Source organism: Crassostrea angulata, chromosome 8 (assembly GCF_025612915.1).
Source record: "Crassostrea angulata isolate pt1a10 chromosome 8, ASM2561291v2, whole genome shotgun sequence".
Lineage (NCBI taxonomy): Eukaryota > Metazoa > Mollusca > Bivalvia > Ostreida > Ostreidae > Magallana > Magallana angulata.
The window spans coordinates 54572919-54594416 of record NC_069118.1 but is presented as its reverse complement, the minus strand read 5'-3'; the positions used below and the strand labels follow the sequence as shown (position 1 = coordinate 54594416).

At 33.2% G+C, this 21498-nt stretch overlaps 1 protein-coding gene across 1 annotated transcript; it reads right to left on the bottom strand.

Annotated features, from left to right (window-relative positions):
* Nucleotides 1–11358: 11358 nt before the first annotated feature.
* LOC128159475 (uncharacterized) lies at nt 11359–13818 on the bottom strand. The gene is made up of 2 exons (XM_052822592.1): nt 13774–13818; nt 11359–13575 (listed from the first exon to the last, which is right to left on the bottom strand). Exon 2 carries the CDS (start codon nt 13539–13541, stop codon nt 11880–11882), a length of 1662 nt encoding a protein of 553 aa, XP_052678552.1. The 5' UTR covers nt 13542–13575; nt 13774–13818; the 3' UTR covers nt 11359–11879.
* Between the last annotated feature and the right edge of the window lie 7680 nt (nt 13819–21498).

Sequence of the window (21498 nt, the reverse complement as noted above, 5' to 3'; positions counted from 1 at the left end):
CTTCTAAGATTGAAAAAAATGAACCAATTATTTACCCTATGACTCTCGATATGAAAATATACATTGGTGATTCTAAAAAAAACCCAGACATCTCAGAGGTTTCGGCATGTTAAAAAAACCATTTAATAAAATTTAATTACAATCAATTGATTTTATACATTTGACATCAATATGTTTGTCATCTTAAGGCGTTTTAAGCAAAGAAAGTTTGTGGTTTTGTTTAATCTAAATATATTGAAAAAATTAATAATTATATAATGGGTACTTTTGATAAACCACAGTGTTGAGAAAGAATAATAAATTATAAAAAAAATCTTGCATTTACATCTCTCCCCCTAAAAAGTTTTGTAAACAATTCTTATTTTGTCTGTGCGACCCGTCCCTACATTTTGGGTAGCTTTCAATGTTTTTTTAAATGTTTTAAAACCTTTCTAGTAAAAACGCCAAATAATTTGTCATTTTTTAAAAAATTCTCCTGCCCTATGATTGATATGAAATCAATAGTATACATGTATGTCCAGATATATTTGCTATCAAATAGATTTCTTCTTAGTTGTATTTAGTTATTTTAATAACAGGATACTAAGTTCTTAGTCTTAATTAGTGCTATTGTAAAATCAAAACAATCAGAAAAAGCCAAGTCAGCATAAATATTGGACAGTATAAAAGATCAAGATTTTAAAATTGATTTTACAAAGTAGACGCACTTTTTCCAGTTAAAAAATGATTACAAACTCTGTTGTTGGAGTCAATTTTTAACGTATTTCGTTAGCGTACAAATTACACTGTCCATTCACTCCAAGCCCAGGCTTATGAATTTCCATCAATAAGCCGTTATAACACGTTATGTAGGGGAAGATAGAGATATATATATATATATATATACCCTATCTATATATAATGGCTATATAATGTTATCTGCAACGCGTTGCAAATAAGTTTTTGGGTGCTAATCCTTCTTGAAAACTTGAAATTAATAATATGGATCACGGGGTAATAAATCATTGGGTTAGCCAAGCATAAAATAAATATTGTACGTATTATTTAAGATTTTATAAGTCTTCATCATCGAGGAATATTTTTAAAAAATTAACCAATAAAGTCACGAAGAAAGCTGGTGAATGTTAGGCATTTACGGAATAAGTCGCAAAAGAGCTTTATATGGTAAGTTAATTTACCGGTATCATCTCTATGTATGCAGATTCTACCCGAATATTTAGATAGATCATTTCCTTGGAATTACACAGTCATGTATAATGACAATTTTCAACCTTTGAAAATGAGCTGTTTAAACGAAAACTTTTAATGAATATGGCGCTCCTATTTTTGATTTACAATAAAACAGGTATAGTATTTTTAAATAGCAGATCAATTATAAATTTAACTTACTTTTTAACTTATGTGATTTACGCCTACGGAATAAGCCATATTTAAGAATTGCATGCACTTTAGAGAAGCGCTTACCTCCGTATATAAATATACATTGTACATATATAAAACAGGAATTTAACGGAATAAAGAGCTTCAGTCAAGTGAATGCGTTGCACACATCGCTCCATTGAAAAATCAGCGATTTTTCCGTAGAGCGGTGCAAATAACAGGAGTATATATAGAGCGACGAATCATATTATAAAGCGATTTAACAAGATAAAATCTGTACATAAGGGGAAGTTCCCCTGAGAGGAGGGTTTTCTTGAGGGGGTTCCATATCAGAGAAATAGGGCTTGGCTTCTTTTGGGGAAATCAAGCTAAAATAAGGTCTTTTGACGGATTAAAGCGCTTATTCAAAGTTCATGTACTGCACGCCCCGTAGTAAAATCAGCAAGTTTCCCGTAGACTGTTGCAAATAACAGGAGTATATATAGAGCGACACTCTTATTTAACAAGATGCAATCAACAAAGGGAGAAGCGCTTTATTCCGTTAAAAATTCCTGTTATATATTGATTTATCCCCAAGGAACTGAAACCCCGATTTTGCTTACATGTTACCTCTCAAGAAAACCCTCATCCAGGTGGAAACATTCCCTTAATTCGGCTTAATCTTGCATGACGAAGTAAAAACATTCCTTATAAGGAATGACCACGCCTTACAAATAGGTGAAAATTCCCACGATGTTGTTTTGCTAATTGAGCTATTTGTGTATTTTGCTGACGTTGCGAAATGAAAAACGAAAATCTCGTGAAATTGGAGAAAGGAATGTATGTGAAAACAATTTAGCAGTCACTCATTTATTTAAATTCAACAACAATCTTCATAAGAATTTACAAATTATAGTACATTTGTAATGTGAATATGAAAAGTTTTCAATAAAAACTGCCAAATATTCCATAGTAAACAAATCATACATATACATGCACATACACAAAAAACGTGTGCATGTGTGTGTGTGTGTGTGTGTTATTTTTATTCATTTACGATTTTTATTACTACATCATATATCCTTTACAAGCATTTTTCTGAGACCCGTTGCGTGCAACGCCTATGATCTTTATTACGTCTAAATTTGTCGCGCTTTTCATATGTTTTGCATCGGTTGTATGATAAATCTAATATTTAAAACAGATTAGGGACTTTTGACGAATCTAAAACATAGTTGGAGCTATCATCATATTTTGGTATTTACATCTCAACAATACTAAAATACTTTTGTGATTAACCTTAGTTTAACTGCCTAAGTTTACACCTTTTACTCACCAAAAATGAAATAATAAAAGAGGAAAATATATAAAAGTAAATAATTCACTTAGTGAGTTTTAAATATCAAAATATCCCGCTCACACATATTTTGCATGAAAGTTGGGGGGGTGTGAAATGCTTGAAATGCTCGACATATCTTATACAAATATACCTTTTTTCTATATGTGCATCATGTATGTACATTTTCTGCATTATTCGTTGCCCAACTTACAAAAAAATATGAAACGTAAATCAAATTATTAAATAAAAATAATCGAATGAAAACTCTATATCGATTGTCTAAATATGTCATTTTAACATTTAAACGGCAAGTGCAAATACTAAATACCTTTTCAATTCTCAGCAAAAGAGTTAGCAGTCAATTCCTGTTTACGCCTGAAGTTACGACCACCCTTGGCTAGGCGTAGATTTTTGTTTTAACTTAAGGCGGGCGCAAAGTTACGCCTTTTAGTGAAACGGATCTTAGTCCAAATATTTGAATTAAGTCAGGACTTACGACAGGTGTAAGGTTACGCCGGGCGTACGCCTTTTAGTGGAAAAGGCCCCTGTTTTGGGAAGATATATACTATGAGTGGGGCTAATTGGCTTCTCAAGTGTGTTGCATACTGAGGTAGTGACACAGGTCACACTTTACATTCATAATTTTCTTGGCCCATTTTCATATACACCAAATAACCAGGGGCCCGTTTCACTAAAAGGCGTACACCCGGCGTAGCCTTTAGCCTGGCGTAAATCCGGACTTAAGTCAAATATTTGGACTAAGGTCCTTTTCACTAAAAGGCGTAACGTTGCGCCCGCCTTAAGTTAAGCCAAAAATCTACGCCTAGCCAAGGGTAGTCGTAACTTTCGGCGTAAACATAAAATGATTGCTAATTCTATTGCTGGGAATATCGATGCTGACCGTAATGTTAAAATGTACAATTTGTAATGTAAATTTGATTAAATTCATGTCAAATTAAGAAAATAGAGAGTTCTGTATGTGGTATCAATTCCCGCATAGAAACTTACTTACAACGATTTATACACATTATTTATATTTGCACTTGCCTAGTACACGTTGAAACAGTATATTTAGACAAACAGTCGATAGTTTTCATTCGATTATAATTTGTATTTAATAATATTTGATTAACGTTTCATTTTTTTAGTATATTGAGTAATGAATAATGCAGTAAATATACATACACAATGTACATAAAGTGGAATGGTTTATTTGTATGAGAAATGAGAAAATTTCGCTAAAAATCAAATGTCAAGTTCTATCTTTCTATCTCTCTAGATACACGTATCTCTCTATCTTGTATCTATCTATCTGTTTATCATATGTATGCGCATGTGCATAAGGTCGTTATCAAGGACGTAAGTCTGGCCTTAACTTAGTCCGATACTAATATTTACGGCCGGGCGTATGCCTCTTTGTGAAACGCAATTTACGCCGGACTAAATTTTGGCGTACGCCCCGAGGCCAGACTTAAGTTTCGTTGCATCTTACGCCTTTTAGTGAAACGGGCCCCAGGAAATGAAACTTTTGATATCATTTTTATGATAACTGTATAGATGCACCTATACCTGACCTAAGTCTTAAAACTAAATAACAATGGTGTATGAATGATCTATGTTTGGAATATTCATAAGGAGATAACAAATGCATTTCCGGCCGGTCAAAACCAAAGACTATTATAAAATTCCATAGCTGACAAGATGCATGTACTATTGTCTGCATCCCAACAGATTTGATTAAAACTAAGTAAGAAGTAGTATAATATGTAGTTGTACTTTTTTTCTCAGTATTTACCGGGAAATACCAATAATTCCCAGGAATTCCCAGAATTTCCAACCGTCCTGGGGCCCGTTTCACTAAAAGGCGTACGCCCGGCGTAACCTTACGCCTGTCGTAAGTCCGGACTTAAGTCAAATATTTGGACTAAGGTCCTTTTCACTAAAAGGCGTACCTTTACGCCCGCCTTAAGTTAAGACAAAAATCTACGCCTAGCCAAGGGTAGTCGTAACTTATGGCGTAAACAGGAATGGACTGCTAATTCTGTTGCTGAGAATATTGGTGCTGACCGTAATGTTAAATTGTACAATTTGTCATGTAAGTTTTATTAATTTTATATGAAATTAAGAAAACAGAGAGTTTTGATAGGTGGTACCAATTCTCGAATAGAAACCTTCTTTGCATGTTTTATGCACATTCTTTATATTTGCACTTGCCGTTTACATGTAAAAATGACATATTTATACAATCGATATACAGTTTTCATTTGATTATTTTTATTCAATAATTTGATTTACGTTTCATATTTTTTTGTAAATTGGGCAACGAATAATGCAGAAGATATACATACATGATGCACATGTAGTACAATGGTATATTTGTATAAGAAATGTCTAGCATTTCAAGCATTTCACCCCCCCCCCCAAACTTCCACGCAAAATATGTGGGATATTTTGAAATTTAAAACTCACTAAGTGAATTATTGACTTTTATATTTTCCTCTTTTTTTAATTTTTGGGTGAGTAAAAGGTGTTAGCTTAGGTAGTCTAACTAAGGTTAATCACAAAAGTATTTTCAGTATTGTTAAAATGTAAATACCAAAATATGATGATAGCTCCAGCTATGTTTTAGAGTCGTCAAAAGTCACTAATTTTTTTTTAAAATATTAGATAATTTATTTATCATACAACCGATGCAAAACATTGACTCCAGATTAAATAGATTTTATTTCGTAGGTTACATACACATCCTCTTTATTAACATCAAATTTATATGAAGCCTCGTTCCATATACTAAATACACATGTAAATGTACTTGGGTAATTTATGTTTAGTCCACCATATGTCTGACACATACATCTGTACCTTGGATTTGATAATTTTGGTGAAACATTTACAAATAAACGTGCATGCACTTATGGTTTGTATGTACCCTTTCACTTAAATAATTCGAAAAAAAAACTAACTTCGGAAACAAATTGTTTAAAAAAATAGACTTGGAATTCATCAATTATTTCCTAGGTCAGTTTTGCTCCACAATTTACATTAACACAAATCTTAATATGAAAGTACCAAATATATTTATATTTATTCGGGGGTTTCTTCGGGGGTTTTTTTTTGCATGAAATATTAAAATTTCGTTATTTTAAGTATCTGTTGTATGGTTGTTCGATGTTTGCTTAATATTGTCCAATCCATTGTTAAAAAGCTCATTACTGCATTAATTCGCTATATTTTTTATTTTTAAACAAATTAACTGATTTTCTTTCAATGATATAGTAAGATAAAACCAGAAAATTTAATAAAAAAATATTTATACTCGGGCCAAAATTGAAGCATGATCAAAAGAGAAATTCCAAGGGTGTTCGAAGCATGGTGAAATTCCCGTAGATATCGATAACAAAATAGTTCTGTTGAGTTAATAATTTTGAATGAACATATCCTATATGCTTCATCAAATATATCTTTCAAATGAAACATTTTAGCAAGTTTTGCTAGTGATTTTGTCACTTAACAGGATAAATATGCCTGAATACTTTACGTCTCTCTCTCTCTCTCTCTCTCTCTCTCTCTCTCTCTCTCTCTCTCTCTCTCTCTCACGCAAACACAATTGACAAGTTTCTATCTTTTTATCTATCTAAAGAATATCTATCTATCTATATATCTATTCATCTATCTATCTTCCTTTCTACTGTTTATCATCTGTCTGGGCATGTGCATAAGCTCGTTGTCAAGGACGGAAGTCTGGCCTTAACTTAGTCCGATACTAGTGTTTACGGCCAGGCGTACGCCTCTTAGTGAAACGCAGTTTACGCCGGACTAAATTTTGGCGTACGCCCTAATGCCTAACTTAAGTTTCGTCGTATCTTACGCTTTTTAGTGAAACGGGCCCCTGGAAAATATGAATATTTCCCGCTTTTTTGCCAACCCTGGCAGAAACCAATTGGCCAGAACAGCTTTAACATGTGTGGAAGCATCTTCAGATATACTAGATTCAAGGCTCTTTAAATCAAGAACATTTTGGTAGGTTGGGGGCCACAATGAGTGTCAAATTTTAAGATATTTTTGTACTGGACCATTTCTATTAAATTGTCCAAATATTTTGTATATGACTTTACAAAGCTGATTTTGTTATGGCTTTTTTTTCTCAGGTGAGCAATGTGGCCCATTTGTATTAATTATATTTACATCTCTCTCTCTCTCTCTCTCTCTCTCTCTCTCTTAATTGTTCCCTAAATTTTAATTATTTATTAAAAGCAAGTATGCAAGTTATCAATTTTCTCAATCAGTACATATTGCATAGAAGTTACAATCAATTCTTCTATAGATATGGTCATATTCAATATTTATTTGTAAGTCTGAGATCAGTCCGTCCTATCTATATATGTTGCTAAGTTACCATCAATAACAAAATAATCCAAACTTTCATAAATATGGACTTGGACGGTCTGACCTCAGACTTCCAAGTAGTTATAGTAACCATGGTAACCTTAATATCCGGAAGAATTGGCTGTTCCATCTGTGAAACGTGCTGATCGACAATAACGATCAATTTTGCAAAACCATCGAATGCGATTTAGAGTTAATTATTTTTTCTGCAATTCTCACTGTGTTCATATCCACATGACACATAAAAACATGAAAGCATTTCATTGTTTAATTGATGCCTGATTAAGCACTTGATAATGCAAACATTTCTTCTGAGTGGTAGATGGTATTCCTAACTATGAGATAATGTACTTTTATATAGCAGTGTAAAGTGAAGAGAACTTTCTACCTCTGAGAAAAAAATGTATGTAATGTCAAGAGCCTATGTTATTGATGTTATCAACCACACGTCATAATTATACAGTTTATTAAGGTCTTCCGTTTCCAACGGAAGACCTTATTGTTATTGCTTTGTTTCTTCTTCCCTATTATTATTATTTTTTTCTTACAAATTTTGTGCACGCCATTTCTCAGCAATGGCTCATTTAATTTTTATGAAACTTTCAGATCTGATAGGTATTGATTTGAACCTTGTTGCAAATTTTTTTTCATTGATGACGTCACTTCCGTTTTTGAGATATCGTCGATTTTATGATTTTTATAGGGGTATTTTGTCGGCGGAACTCCTCTTTAACTATTGCAGATATAAAGTTGAAATTTTCAGGGTTGATAGACAAAAGACTGAAGTTGTGCATGAAGGTCTTAAATCATTTTTATCTTGAAAAGCGCCGACGCTCGCCTGGACCCGAAAATTGAGATTAAAAAAAATGTTCGTGCTTTTCTTTCTTTATCTCTTTTCTGGAAAATATTCTATTAAAACATGTAATGTAAAAAAGGTTTATATTTACAAGACCTTTCATTTGATACCAAGAAAAAGGAGCTGGTCCCTTATATTAGGGACCTAGAGGGCTCTAAAAACTTTTATCTCTAGCTCTTTACCGAGGGATATTTTGTAATAAATTATAGAAGCAAATATGTTTATCTTACAGTTATGAAGCCCGACAGCATAACGATTTTTCATGTGCTATGTAAATAGGGGTTTTAAGGGGTCAAAAGTCCAAAACTTTGATCACATATATCTCAAAAATGAAAAATATTTAGAAATGCAGTATAAAAAAAAAAGATTCTCAGAATGATGTACTTAACAGCATGCAACCTTAAAAATTTGGTTCAGCGGCCCCAAAAAGGAGATAAGGGACCGGCCCCTAAAACATCTTTTCTCAGATACCTCAAAGATGGTAACAAATTTCTAAACAATTGTTTAGCAAAATGTCTTTACAATGAAATGACTTTTCATTTGATACCAAGAAAAAGGGGCTGGCCCCTAATATAAGGGACCTAGAGGGCTTTAAAGTTTTTAACTCACCTGAGCTGAAAGCTCAAGTGAGCTATTCTGATCACATTTTGTCTGTCGTCCGTCTGTCCGTCCGTCTGTCCGTCTGTCCGTCTGTCCGGAAACTTTTCACATTTTCAACATCTTCTCAAGAACTACTAGGCCAATTTCAACCAAACTTGGCAAAAATCATCCTTAAGCAAAGGGAATTCAAAGTTGTGAAAATTAAGGGCCACACCCGTTTTCAAGGGGAGATAATTAGAAATTAATGAAAAATTTCGAGAAATTTTCAAAAATCTTCTTCTCAAGAACCAGAAAGCCAGGAAAGCTGAAACTTGTGTGGAAGCATCCTCAGGTAGTGTAGATTCAAAGTTGTGAAATTCATGACCCCCGGGGGTAGGGTGGGGCCACAATGGGGGGTCGAAGTTTTACATAGGAATATATACAGTAAATCTTTAAAAATCTTCTTCTCAGAAACTAAACAGCCAGGAAAGCTGAAACTTGTGTGGAAGCATCCTCAGGTAGTGTAGATTCAAAGTTGTGAAAATCATGACCCCCGGGGGTAGGGTGGGCCCACAATGGGGGGTCAAAGTTTTACATTGGAATATATAGAGTAAATCTTTAAAAATCTTCTTCTCAGAATTTAAACAGCCAGGAGAGCTGAAACTTGTGTGGAAGCATCCTCAGGTAGTGTAGATTCAAAGTTGTGAAAATCATGACCCCTGGGGGTAGGATGGGGCCACAATGGGGGGTCGAAGTTTTACATTGGAATATATAGAGTAAATCTTTAAAAATCTTCTTCTCAGAATTTAAACAGCCAGGAGAGCTGAAACTTGTGTGGAAGTATCCTCAGGTAGTGTAGATTCAAAGTTGTGAAATTAATGACCCCCGGGGGTAGGATGGGGCCACAATGGGGGGTCGAAGTTTTACATTGGAATATATAGAGTAAATCTTTAAAAATCTTCTTCTCAGAATTTAAACAGCCAGGAGAGCTGAAACTTGTGTGGAAGCATCCTCAGGCAGTGTAGATTCAAAGTTGTGAAAATCATGATCCCTGGGAGTAGGGTGGGGCATAATGGGGGGTTGAAGTTTTACATAGGAATATATAGAGTAAATATTTAAAAATCTTCTTCTCAGAAACTAATCAGCCAGGAAAGCTGAGGCTTGTGTGGAAGTATCCTCAGGTAGTGTAGATTCAAAGTTGTGAAAATCATGATCCCCGGGGGTTGGGTGAGGCCACATTGGGGGGGGGGGGGGGGAGTGGTGTTAAAGTTTTACATAGGAATATAAAGAGCAAATCTTTAAAAATCTTCTTCTTAGAAACGGATCAGCAAGATGATTCTTTATAATTGTTAAGACTTTGGCTCCAGGACAATTCTTCGGCCTCACAAGAAGGTTCAGAGTTTGATGCAGCTAAATATCCCATATATAAACAACTGTAAAGGATCTTTTTGAGAACTGCAATACTCAACATGTGCACATATATAGGTACAGTGTCTATTGCATTATGATGAGCGACTGTTTGGGGTTAAACTTGAACAGGTACGGAGAGATTGAGTGTGTGGACACCCCTGCTCTATCTAATCTTCGTGTTTTCTAATGTATGATACAGAGTGTGCGTTCTTTCCTGCCCTGTATCGCATTGATACAAGTGTGCGGTTATACCTGCTTGTGGTGGTTTCAGCGGAGCACTAGTGTATGGTCATCCGTGCTGGTGTTCTGGCCTTTCTAGCGCAAGTGTGCGGCACTCCCTGCTTGCGTTAGGTTGAGCTGTTGGCGCAAGTGTGTGGTCATCCCTGCTTGCATTAACGATGGTACCTGTCGAGTTGCGTAGATGGGCGGACATCCCTGCCTGCGTAACGTTGAGTCCCTATATATGTGCAGGAGCAGTAATTAAAGTCTGCTCTTGTAAATATTGGCAGCAATCAGGGCTATCCGAGTTCCAAAGGGGAAAAATGGATTTTATATATACATGATCTACATGTATTATTGTACATTGTCCAGATTGTTTGTATTATGAATCCATTAAGCTGACTTTATCATACCTATTGTTCCTCAGGTGAGCGATGTGGCCCATGGGCCTCTTGTTTTCCTATAGCTATTAACTGAGGGATATTTCGTAATAGATTATAAGAAGCAAATATGTTTATCTTACAGTTATGTAGCCTAACAGTATAATGATTTTCTAATGTGTTATGTAATTAGGGGGTTTTAGGGGTCAAAAGGTTAAAACTTTGATCACCCATATCTCAAAAAAAAAATATTTTGAAATGCAGTATAAAAGAAAAGATGCTCAAAATGGTGTATCTAACAACATGCAACCTTAATAATTTGGTTCAGCAGCCCCAATAAGGAGATAAGGGACCGGCCCCTAAACATTTTTTCTCAGATATCACAAGAATGGTAACAAACTTTTAAACAAATGTTGAGCAAATTGTCTATCTGACACCAAGAAAAAGGGGCTGGCCCCTAAATGTAGGGACCTAGAAGGCTCTAAAGTCTTTTTCCTATAGCTCTTTACCGAGGGATATTTTGTAATAAATTATAGAAGCAAATATGTTTATCTTACAGTTATGTAGCCTAACAATATAATAATGTTCTAATGTGTTACGTAATTAGGGGGTTTTAGGGGTCAAAAGTCCCCTAAAACGTTTTTTACAGATATCTCAAGAACGGTGACGAATTTCTAAACACTTGTTGAACAAAGCTCTTACACCTGAAACAAAATAGTACCTGGCCCTTAGAATGTAGACCCTCATTTTCTGTTTTAAATCATGTTTAGCTGTTAAATAGCAAATTCAAGATCAAACATAAATCTCAAGTTCTAAAATCAGACGGAAGACCTCCTCGTTGCTTGCAACGAGATCGTGTCTAGTTTACATTTATTATTTAATATACAGATATAAACAGTATACATTATATTGCATTTAGATTGAAAATACATTTGATATAATAATATTACACACACAGTTTGATGGCACGCAATGTTTGGAGTTTCAAATAACTCTTGGTCTGTTGACAGTCACACCCAATATAAAAAAACAGTTAGTTTACATTTAATGAATAAAACAATCAGTCAGCTGACATACATTATGTAAACACGGTCAGGTACATGTAGTTTGTTCACATACAAGATATAATACAGACAGTTGACATGTAAACGTATTATCAAACAAGTTTAATTTATTTACATGTAATATTTAGCTGTTGTCACTTGAGAACTTTATTTAAATATAATTCAATATCATAAACTGTTTGATTATTATAAAACATGGTTTGTTTCATTTGTAATGTGGATTTCCTTCACTAATGTTACATGTGAATTAACAAACAAATAGTTTGAACATTATAAACACAGTTTCTTTACATGTTATATTGTATTTTCTTCACTGTACCTGACCAGTGATCAGTCACAAACAGGTTGTCGCTGGTGTCCACACATAAACCAAGTGGATTCTGTAAATGACAGTTGTCAATGTAGCGGAGGAACTGCCCGTCCTGATCCAGGATGTGGATACAGTCGTTGTCACGGTCTGCTGTCAGTATCCGACCCTGGCTGTCTGTTGTGATGCCGCATGGATTATATGATTCCTTGGTAGTAGAGGGATGACCAGTGTAGGTAAACCGGAGTTTCCCGACCTGATTGACCACCACTACTGCACGGGCTCCACTGTCTGACACACAAATATCTAGGTTCCTGTTCTCACTGATGTATTTAGTGTAAAGACCAGCTGAATAGAGAGGTTGTCCTTTGTCATCGTACTGAATACTTTGTTTCTCTTTGGAGCCAGAGTAACACACAGCTTTTGTTTGTTTATCATCATCACTGTCCATGACAACCAGGAGGTCACCAGAGGAGGTACTACAGACACCGTGAGGTTTCCACCCCCGTAGTCTGATCACTGTCTGTATCTGTGTATTCTTCACTATGTTCACAGTTTTATCTCTGTAATCAGGATAAACTAGATCCCCACTCCTTGTCACTGCAATGTCCTGTGGATTGTTCCCTGACTTGGTTTGGACTGACTTCACTAGTTCCCCACTGAGGTTGTAGAGTCTCATGATTTCGTCATTACCACGCGTCCACATCTCCTCATCACTCAGACAGGACACACTTTGTAATACTTCATACTCGGTGTTTATCTGTGTGATGATCTGTGGTACATCAATGAGCGGTCTGTCCGGGGGAGAGGACTCGGCACCGGGAGATTCCATGGTGTAGCCATGTTCTTCTGTTTTGATAGATAACGCTGACAGAGAACCAAAAAGTTGATAAAGCTGTTCTTTATTGATCTTCTGCGGGGTAAAACTTGGTAAGGACACTGTGAGTTTAGGAGGCAATCTTCTGAATTCATCATTCCTGGATTTGTAGGCAGAGACACGGCTGACATCATTGGAGTCCAGTAACGTCTTCAGTTCAGCAATGGTCTGTGCGATTTCAGAAATGGTGTGTTTAATTTTATCTTCCTGTTTGTCTAAGACAGCCAGGTGTTCGGTGTCCATTTCCTCCACGTTAGATTTCATGTTTCTGATAATAGTGTTTATTTCTCTGTGCAAATCTTCTCCATGTTTGTCAATTTCTGTTGTTAATTTCTGGGAGTTTTCATTCAGAGCAGATTTCTGGACTGGGATAATGGATGCAATCTCTCGGTATTTAAGATAAATGGATTTCTCTAGTTCTTGTAAATCTTTTTGAATGTTTTCTTTCTTGTTATCCATAGTTTTAGTTATATCAATAAATTTATGGCCATGGTGTTCTTCAGAGGAAGCACATGTTGCACAAATAGGAATGTCACATTGTTCACAGTAATGTTCACATATTTTTGAGGGATGTTTTTGACACTTTGGAGTATATCCCCTCTTTTCAAATGGCAGCACTTTGTGATCTTTGGATTGATCAGAGATATGGTCCTTCTCACAGGCTTTACACAGATATTTGTTACAAATGACACAGTACATAGGGGGCCCCGGGGTCTCACAGAGATGACACCGTAACACATCCTGAAGGCTGAACTCAGGGTCCATGGTCAGACACTTTGATGGGATTTTAAGAGATAGTCTAAAGAAAAAAAACGATCACTAATTGTTTATCATACTTCAGTAAATTATTCAATTAATGTCCATATAATTTGCATGTTGAAAGTGAACACGTATACAATAGTTCGAGTTTCTTGATTAAGACCTTTTTTTTATTCCATTTTGAATTTTTGGAAAAATGAAATAGTAATTATAATTAACTAATTAAAAAAAAACAAACCTCTTCAAACATGGCGATTACGGTATTTTTCTTCCTGGTCTTGTTGGCCTTTGTGATCGTCACGTGATTAACTTATATATAGCAGGGGTGGATTTATTTAGGTGACATAACATCAAAACAAAGCGAATAATTCCCGAATTCCCCTTTGTCATTGGTGCGTTTCCGCCCTCGACAGGAGCTGATTTCTTATACGAGACGAACAATAATGTGTAAGATGTTTGACTATTCCAGTTTAGTAATAATGCGAGATCATTAGATTTCTGATAGGTGGTTTTTTTTCGGGGCGAGGAGGGGGGGGGTGTGGATTGTTCGTTCGCCCTAAGACGCGTTCGCCTTTGACGCTGTTCGCCTTAGTCTTCGTTCGCCCTTGACGCCGTTCAGCCTCGGTCCGCAGAGGCGGATCCAGCAATTTGGAAAAGGGGGGGTTCCATTTGATGAAAACCATTATGTGCAAAATTTATCATTTGTCAATAAACAAGGACTTTTTGAACGTGTTCCGTGCGTATACAACTGTATTTTTAAAATAAACATTTATCTCATCACTATCTATTTCACATCTATTTCAACAGCAGAGTGCACTGTATTATTGAGTGTTTTGCCGTTTTGGTTTAGGTAAGGAAGAATCCATAATATCTAGCCTCAAGAAACCCAAGTCTCCAGCAATGATAAAGTGCGTCTATGCTTGATACAAAAGAAACACTAAGAAACAAAAAATAACTCAGAGACTAATTACGACAAACTATAATTATGAAATTGGATATATTTTGGTAATTTTTTATGTCTTTGATGTCTTTAAATTCTGACCTTTTTATCGATTTTGATTTCTATCGATTGCCTTCTTTAATAAAGGTCTAAATGATAGGATATGACAAAAGAATGGGGATAATTTATCTGCTGAATAGATGGTACGTGTGTAATACAATGGTAAAAACAATTGTCGTCCCAGGGAACTTGATGTGACCTCTGTAATGGGTGCCCCACATCATCCGGTACTAGTTCAGATGCGATCATCTCTAGAAAAGTTTGGCATTTTCATAATGTTTTACATATAAACCTTTTACAAGGTATTTTTGTATCAGAATTTCAGATTCTTGGAAACAAAACTAAAAAGGCTTTCTTTTGTGTTTCATGTGTGTATGAAGGTAGCTAGCGTTCCAGAAAAATAGCATAACCTGCATAAGCGGGACATGTAACTTTCTTTGTATTTTTCGTATGAAACGAAGTAAAAACCATCTATTATAATTACTTTAGTTAATTAACTGAACAATACATTTGAAAGCGGTTTTTTAAAAGTAAAACGAATGCGTGTATACTCGTACTTGAACGTCGTTTTACTCGATGGCTTGTCAGTTCAAAACTGTATGAACTATAATCAATTCAAATACATTGTAGATGTTATTATAAATCTGTGTTTTTAGCGATACTGCTTAATTTTATGTATTTTTTCTTTAATTTTCCACATGTTTACTCAGTGTTGTAAACACCGGATGCTGAAGGGGAGTACAATGTACTTTATTTCGATAAAAAATCGAAAGTTTTTTTTCATATAAGAACAAAATTATGGGACGCAGTATACGAAATTCTTTAAATAAGCAATTTTAAAAGCATTTATTTGAGATAATTACAGTATATATATTATAAATTGGAAAAACTGGCTGTAAATAGGCTTTAAAAAAAAAATTAATATGCCCCAGAGAAAGGGGGGGGGGGGGGGTCGACCCCCGGAATCCGCCAATGGTCCGTTCGCCTTAATTTTAAAAAAGGATTGATATATTTATATATTGTTGTATCCTGCTCATTTTAACATTATGAAAAGATTGATTAATAAAAACAATACCACCCTTTCCTCTTTTACAATATAATCACTAACTGACTGACGGTGACATGATAGCGATGTTGCAACCACTATTGAAATAAAACCACTATTGAAATAAATTATTTCAATAGTGGTTGGGAATGCATTTCATTAGAAAAATCGCTTTGCAACCACTATTGAAATAAAACCACTATTGAAATAAATTATTTCAATAGTGGTTGGGGATGTATTTCATTTGAAGAATCACATTGTAACCACTATTGAAATAAATTATTTAAATATTGTTCCGGGATGTAATCCATTTTAAAAATCAATTTACAGACACTGTTGAAGAACATATTCTATTAAAATTATTTTTCAATCGTAGCTTAGAATGAATATCTTTATAAGTATTACTTATTTTTTTTTCTTTACGTTTCTCTTTCTATAGACATATCATGTTCTATGAATATTGTATATTACATGTATTTAAATGATAGTGAACATATTGTCAATTGCCAGAACTTCTATTCAAACCCCCTGTATAATGAATCATTATTTATTGATAAATATTAATATAAATATTACTATTGAGATAAATTATTTCAATAGTGGTTAGGGATGTACGTCATTACGACAACTATTTGAATATATTATTTCAATAGTGGTTAAGGATGCGTTTCATTTCAACCACTATTGAAATAAATTATTTCAATAGAGGTTAGGGATACCTTTCATTTCAACCACTATTTAAAAAAGTATTTCAATAGTGATTGATGATGCATATCAGTTTTATGTCTATTATTATGTCTATTTGTAGCACTTTCCTTTCTGCTAGGGGAATTTCTTTCAGATATGAAATATGTCTTATGATATGATAAATTCCTTTTCAATCATGATTTACCTTTATATGGTCATGCTTTCCATACCACCTGTCATCTGGAACTGACAGTGCTATACGCAGACGGAATAATAGGCATAAAAATGACATGCATCCCTACCACTTTTGAAATAGTTTATTTCAATAGTAGTTGTAATGAAACGGATCCTTAACCACTATTTAAATAAATTATTTCAATAGTGGTTGTAATGAAACGCCTCCCTAACCACTATTGAAATAACTTATTTCAATAGTGGTTGTAATGAATCGCCTCCCTAACCACTATTGAAATAACTTATTTCAATAGTGGTTGTAATGAAACGCGTCTTTAACCACTATTGAAATAATTTATTTCAATAGTGGTTATAAAGAAATGCATACCCAACCACTATTGAAATAATTCATTTCAATAGTGGTTTTATTTAGATAGTCAGGTTACTAAGTGATCCTAATAATAAAATACATCCTCAACCGCTATTTACATTACTTATCTTTCTCTCATATATATATATATATATATATATATATATATATATATATATATATATATATATATATATATATATATATATATATATATAAAATGAAATAACAATTATATATAATTTATAAAAAAAATATCGAATTACTTTTTGCAAATTGATACTTGAAATGAAGTACATCCACGACCTATACAAAAAAATATCATAAATGTGATGTGTAAAATGAAATTTATTGCCAATACTGCACAGTTATTCTTGTACTGAAATACATCTATACAATTACGATTATCATAATGTATTTCAATAAAGATTATTATAATGATATATGTTATATAATATTTTAAATGGTGTTTGTATTTCAAAAGTGGTTGCAAATTATTTCTCATGATAAGCTTCATAACCCACCACTATTGAAGTAATTTATTTCAACAGTGGTCGTAATAAAACTCATTACCAACCACTATAAAAGTAATTTATTTCAATAGTGGTCGTAATAAAATTCATCATCAACCACTATTGAAATAATTTATTTCAATAGTGGTCGTAATAAACTTCATCACCAACCACTATTGAAATAATTTATTTCAATAGTGGTCGTAATAAAATTCATCACCAACCACTATTGAAATAATTTATTTCAATAGTGGTCCTAATAAAATTCATCACTAATTGAAATAATTTATCTTAATATTAATGTTTATAATTACATGTATCCTTAATTGATTTATTTTAATATACAGGGGGTTTGAGTTGAAGTTCCGGTAATTTCCAATGTGTTAATTCTTGTACAAATAATGTACGATTTTCACATTTTATATCTATAGAAAGAAAAAGGTAAAGAAAAGAATATGAAAACAAATCTATACATCATTCTACGAGATTTTTTTTTATATCTGCACAACAGTAAAAATCCGAAAAAGGTACGTTAAATTGATAGTCTCGGTTATAATTACTGTAAAATATAAGTCTTCAATACCTTTATTGTGAATTTGAAATCAATCGTTTGTTCGAAAAAAAAATTGTTTGCATTTTAATTTGCGTGAATTGGTTATATATTTTTGCACATCCGTGAAAATTGTAACATTATACCATATTTCCTTTTAGTCTTGATTATTAATACCGTAAAATATGCAAGTATAATACCTACATTTTGTATCTGATATTGTTCGTTAGATAAAGCGTTTCTTGCGTTACAATAGTAATAACAAAGTAATATTTCTAAAAAGTTCATTCTCGTATACAAAAAAAAAAAATAATTAAACATTAGTCTTTAAAAGTGACTGTAAAGTGACTCTTAAAATGAAATGCATCCCCAACTACTATTGATATAATTACTTCGATAGTAATTGTATTTCAATAGTGGTTGCAAAGTGATTCTTCAAATGAAATATTCCCCAACCACTATTGAAATAATTTATTTCAATAGTGGTTTTATTTCAATAGTGGTTGCAAAGTGATTTTTCTAATGAAATGCATTCCCAACCACTATTGAAATAATTTATTTCAATAGTGGTTTTATTTCAATAGTGGTTGCAACATAGCGATACGAAGACTTGTGAATTGATTTAATATTTAATTTTTTAATGTTAATTTATTTTATATTCTTCTGTTATAATTTTGTAATTATTTTAAATTTCAACTCATAATATAACCATATTAATTATAATTATGAAATCTCCGTATATATCTCATTAAGAGATCAAAGGATCGTGTTATGTAAAGTCTTCAAAGATAGAATAGGTGATAATCATCTGCTTAGCTTCTGAATGAGCCAATTAATTAAGGTCTCAATTTCTTTAATTGTTTATAAAACATCAAGCGAACCATTATCAAAACAACAGGACGGTTATGGACAATACAATCTTACAGTTATACCAATTACGTCTTTTTTTGATGAGGAAAAACATGGAATAATTAATAAAAGTTAACAAAAGTAAATAAAATAACTTATGATGTGGTTTACTAAAAAAATAAAAGGCCCGGGCTTAATTTTCAAGCTCATGTGGCACTGACGTAAAAAAGTAGCATGCCTTCCTGGATCCACATGTGGTTTTTTTAAATATCAGGAGGATTTTTGCGCAATTTTGGCAATATTATATTTTACCTTTTTACCTACCATATATTACCTTCTAGCATTATTAAGTTTGGTCTCCTTCTTAAACAAAGCAACAGCAACACACGGAACAGTTTGAACCAAGCACTTATTACGAATTTCCTAGATTATAGCCCCCCCCCCCCCCCGAAGATCAAAACACAATGTTTCTTCTGCTTTCCGTCTTGGATTTTTGTCCATATATCTTTCCGCCTGACTGTCTTTCTGTATACAAAATCTTCTGTATTTAGCTTCTACGAATGAACTGAGTAGTCCTGTATTTCTCGCTACATGTATCAGACTCTACAAAAATCTTGTACTGTAATAAAAAGTTATGCCAAGGATTATTCTTCACACCAAGTCTGGCGAGTGGGGTGAATGATAACATGCAAACCTTATTTCTTTTGTTTTCCTTTTTAATTTTACTTATTTTTTCTTTTTCCATCTTTTACAGGTACCAATGGCCACACTGGGAGTCCACTGTTGCTGCACCAGAATCCCTATTTTTATATATTATTAAGAATAAATTATCTTTCGTGTTCTTAGTATTGTATGTCTTCTTTTTTTCCAAAAATCACCCACTTTATCGTATTTTAAAATTTTTGTTAAAATTTGTCAAAAAGTAACAGAAACAAAAAGGCGTGCATACAACTGATGGCAATATCACAACTTTCAGTTTTATTATCTCATTGATGGAGATGGACAACCGTAGAATGGACAACACTCCTTGTTATTCTTACCTTTGGTAAACCGTGATAGTAATACAAAACAGGGTGATGGGTTGTCATTCTTAACAGATTGAGAAAATGGAAAATAAGGTTCTGATACATTTGTTGTCATCAATTTACAAGTATATCTTTCTGGTTTTAGAGCTCTTGATGCTTTGGACATCATCTTAAGTGAAATTTTAATCCGCTTCCATTATCTTTGTCATTACACAGAGTGGCAGAGATATCGAGTGTAGTTTGAAACAAGATAACTGGAATTATTGAGGTTTCGATGGTTCTGACAGACAACTTACCATATACATATAATAACTATAAGACAGTTTTGTTTATCAAAAAAATTAATACAGCTGTCATAAGAACAATTTTTCCAGATATCATGTAGTGTTGTCTTATAAAGTGTGTGTCGGTCAATTCTAAACCTTTAACTCCCTTCCAATTAAAATCCCACACGGTTACTTATTTTCGGGAGACATATGAATTTAAGTTGTATCAGATGTTATTTACCTGAAGACTATAAATTGTTAATGATTGAATGAAGGTATTTTGAATTACGATTGTAAAGTTAAGGATTTACACAGAAAGCCTTACACGATTAAAAGCTTAAATTCAATTTAAATCGAAATCTAATATCTACATTTACAAACATCTAAATGGCAATATTTTGCAGACAGTATTAGTTCAAAAAATGGTAACCAAAATTTTTAATTATATTTGATCTATTCTGCTATTCTCCACTTAAAAACAAAGTACCGTTCAATTCAAGTACATAAAAAAATCAGGAGAGGGCTACATTATTGCAGCTAATGTATATAATAAGAATCATCTGACCACAATCTGATTAAAATCTGATCCTTGATCCGCTCCTTTTCTTTTCTATTGTTGTTACACCTCTTGTAGTGGCGATAAAAAAGAAGCGGATCGAGGATCTGATTTTAATCAGATTGTATCTGCCCGTTAAAAAGACTGTAAAATGCGAATACTAAACATTTTTTATGTACGTACATGTACACGAATTCAAGTAAAACCATGTACGAAATAAATGATTAATTACTTTTTAAACATACTTAATATATATATTTACATGTACATTAAATTGCACGAAATTAAAGAAAATTAAAATCTGATCGAGAAATTCTTTCTTTTACTCAAAATAAGTATGTCTACACTTATAAATTCCAAACAAAATTTCTTATCATGGACAGCAGCCACTCTAGAAAGCAGCTAGCTTTAAAATACAGTGCAAAATCCAATTTTTGAATGTAATTAAAATATTAGTTTGTTTTTTATAATTTACATTTTAAATATTATAATAAAAAAAAGCATGAAAAGAGTGGGAAAAAGCAAAGGAGAAACTGTCTTACATTAATTCTGTTGTAAAATTATTCCAATATTTTGTAAACAATATTTATTTTAAAAATACTGATTTGTCATTTTGGTAATAGAGTTTCAATTCAACTGTGGTAGAATTATTTTTACCGTAAAATGATTTCGAAGCTTCTACATTCATGTTGAATTTTCAAAATGATTCAGATAAAAAAATCTCCCTTCATTATATGCATATGTATGATATCTGATATACATTTAATACTGGTAATTAATATGGATATAAGGTATCATACGTATGCATATATGGAGACCCAAGCACCTGTGCATGGTCCTAGTGAGCAAGGACCATAATTTAACAATGAAATAAACCAAGTGAAAAATTCGTTCATTTTTCAAATATTTATTGTACAAAACTGTGTTAT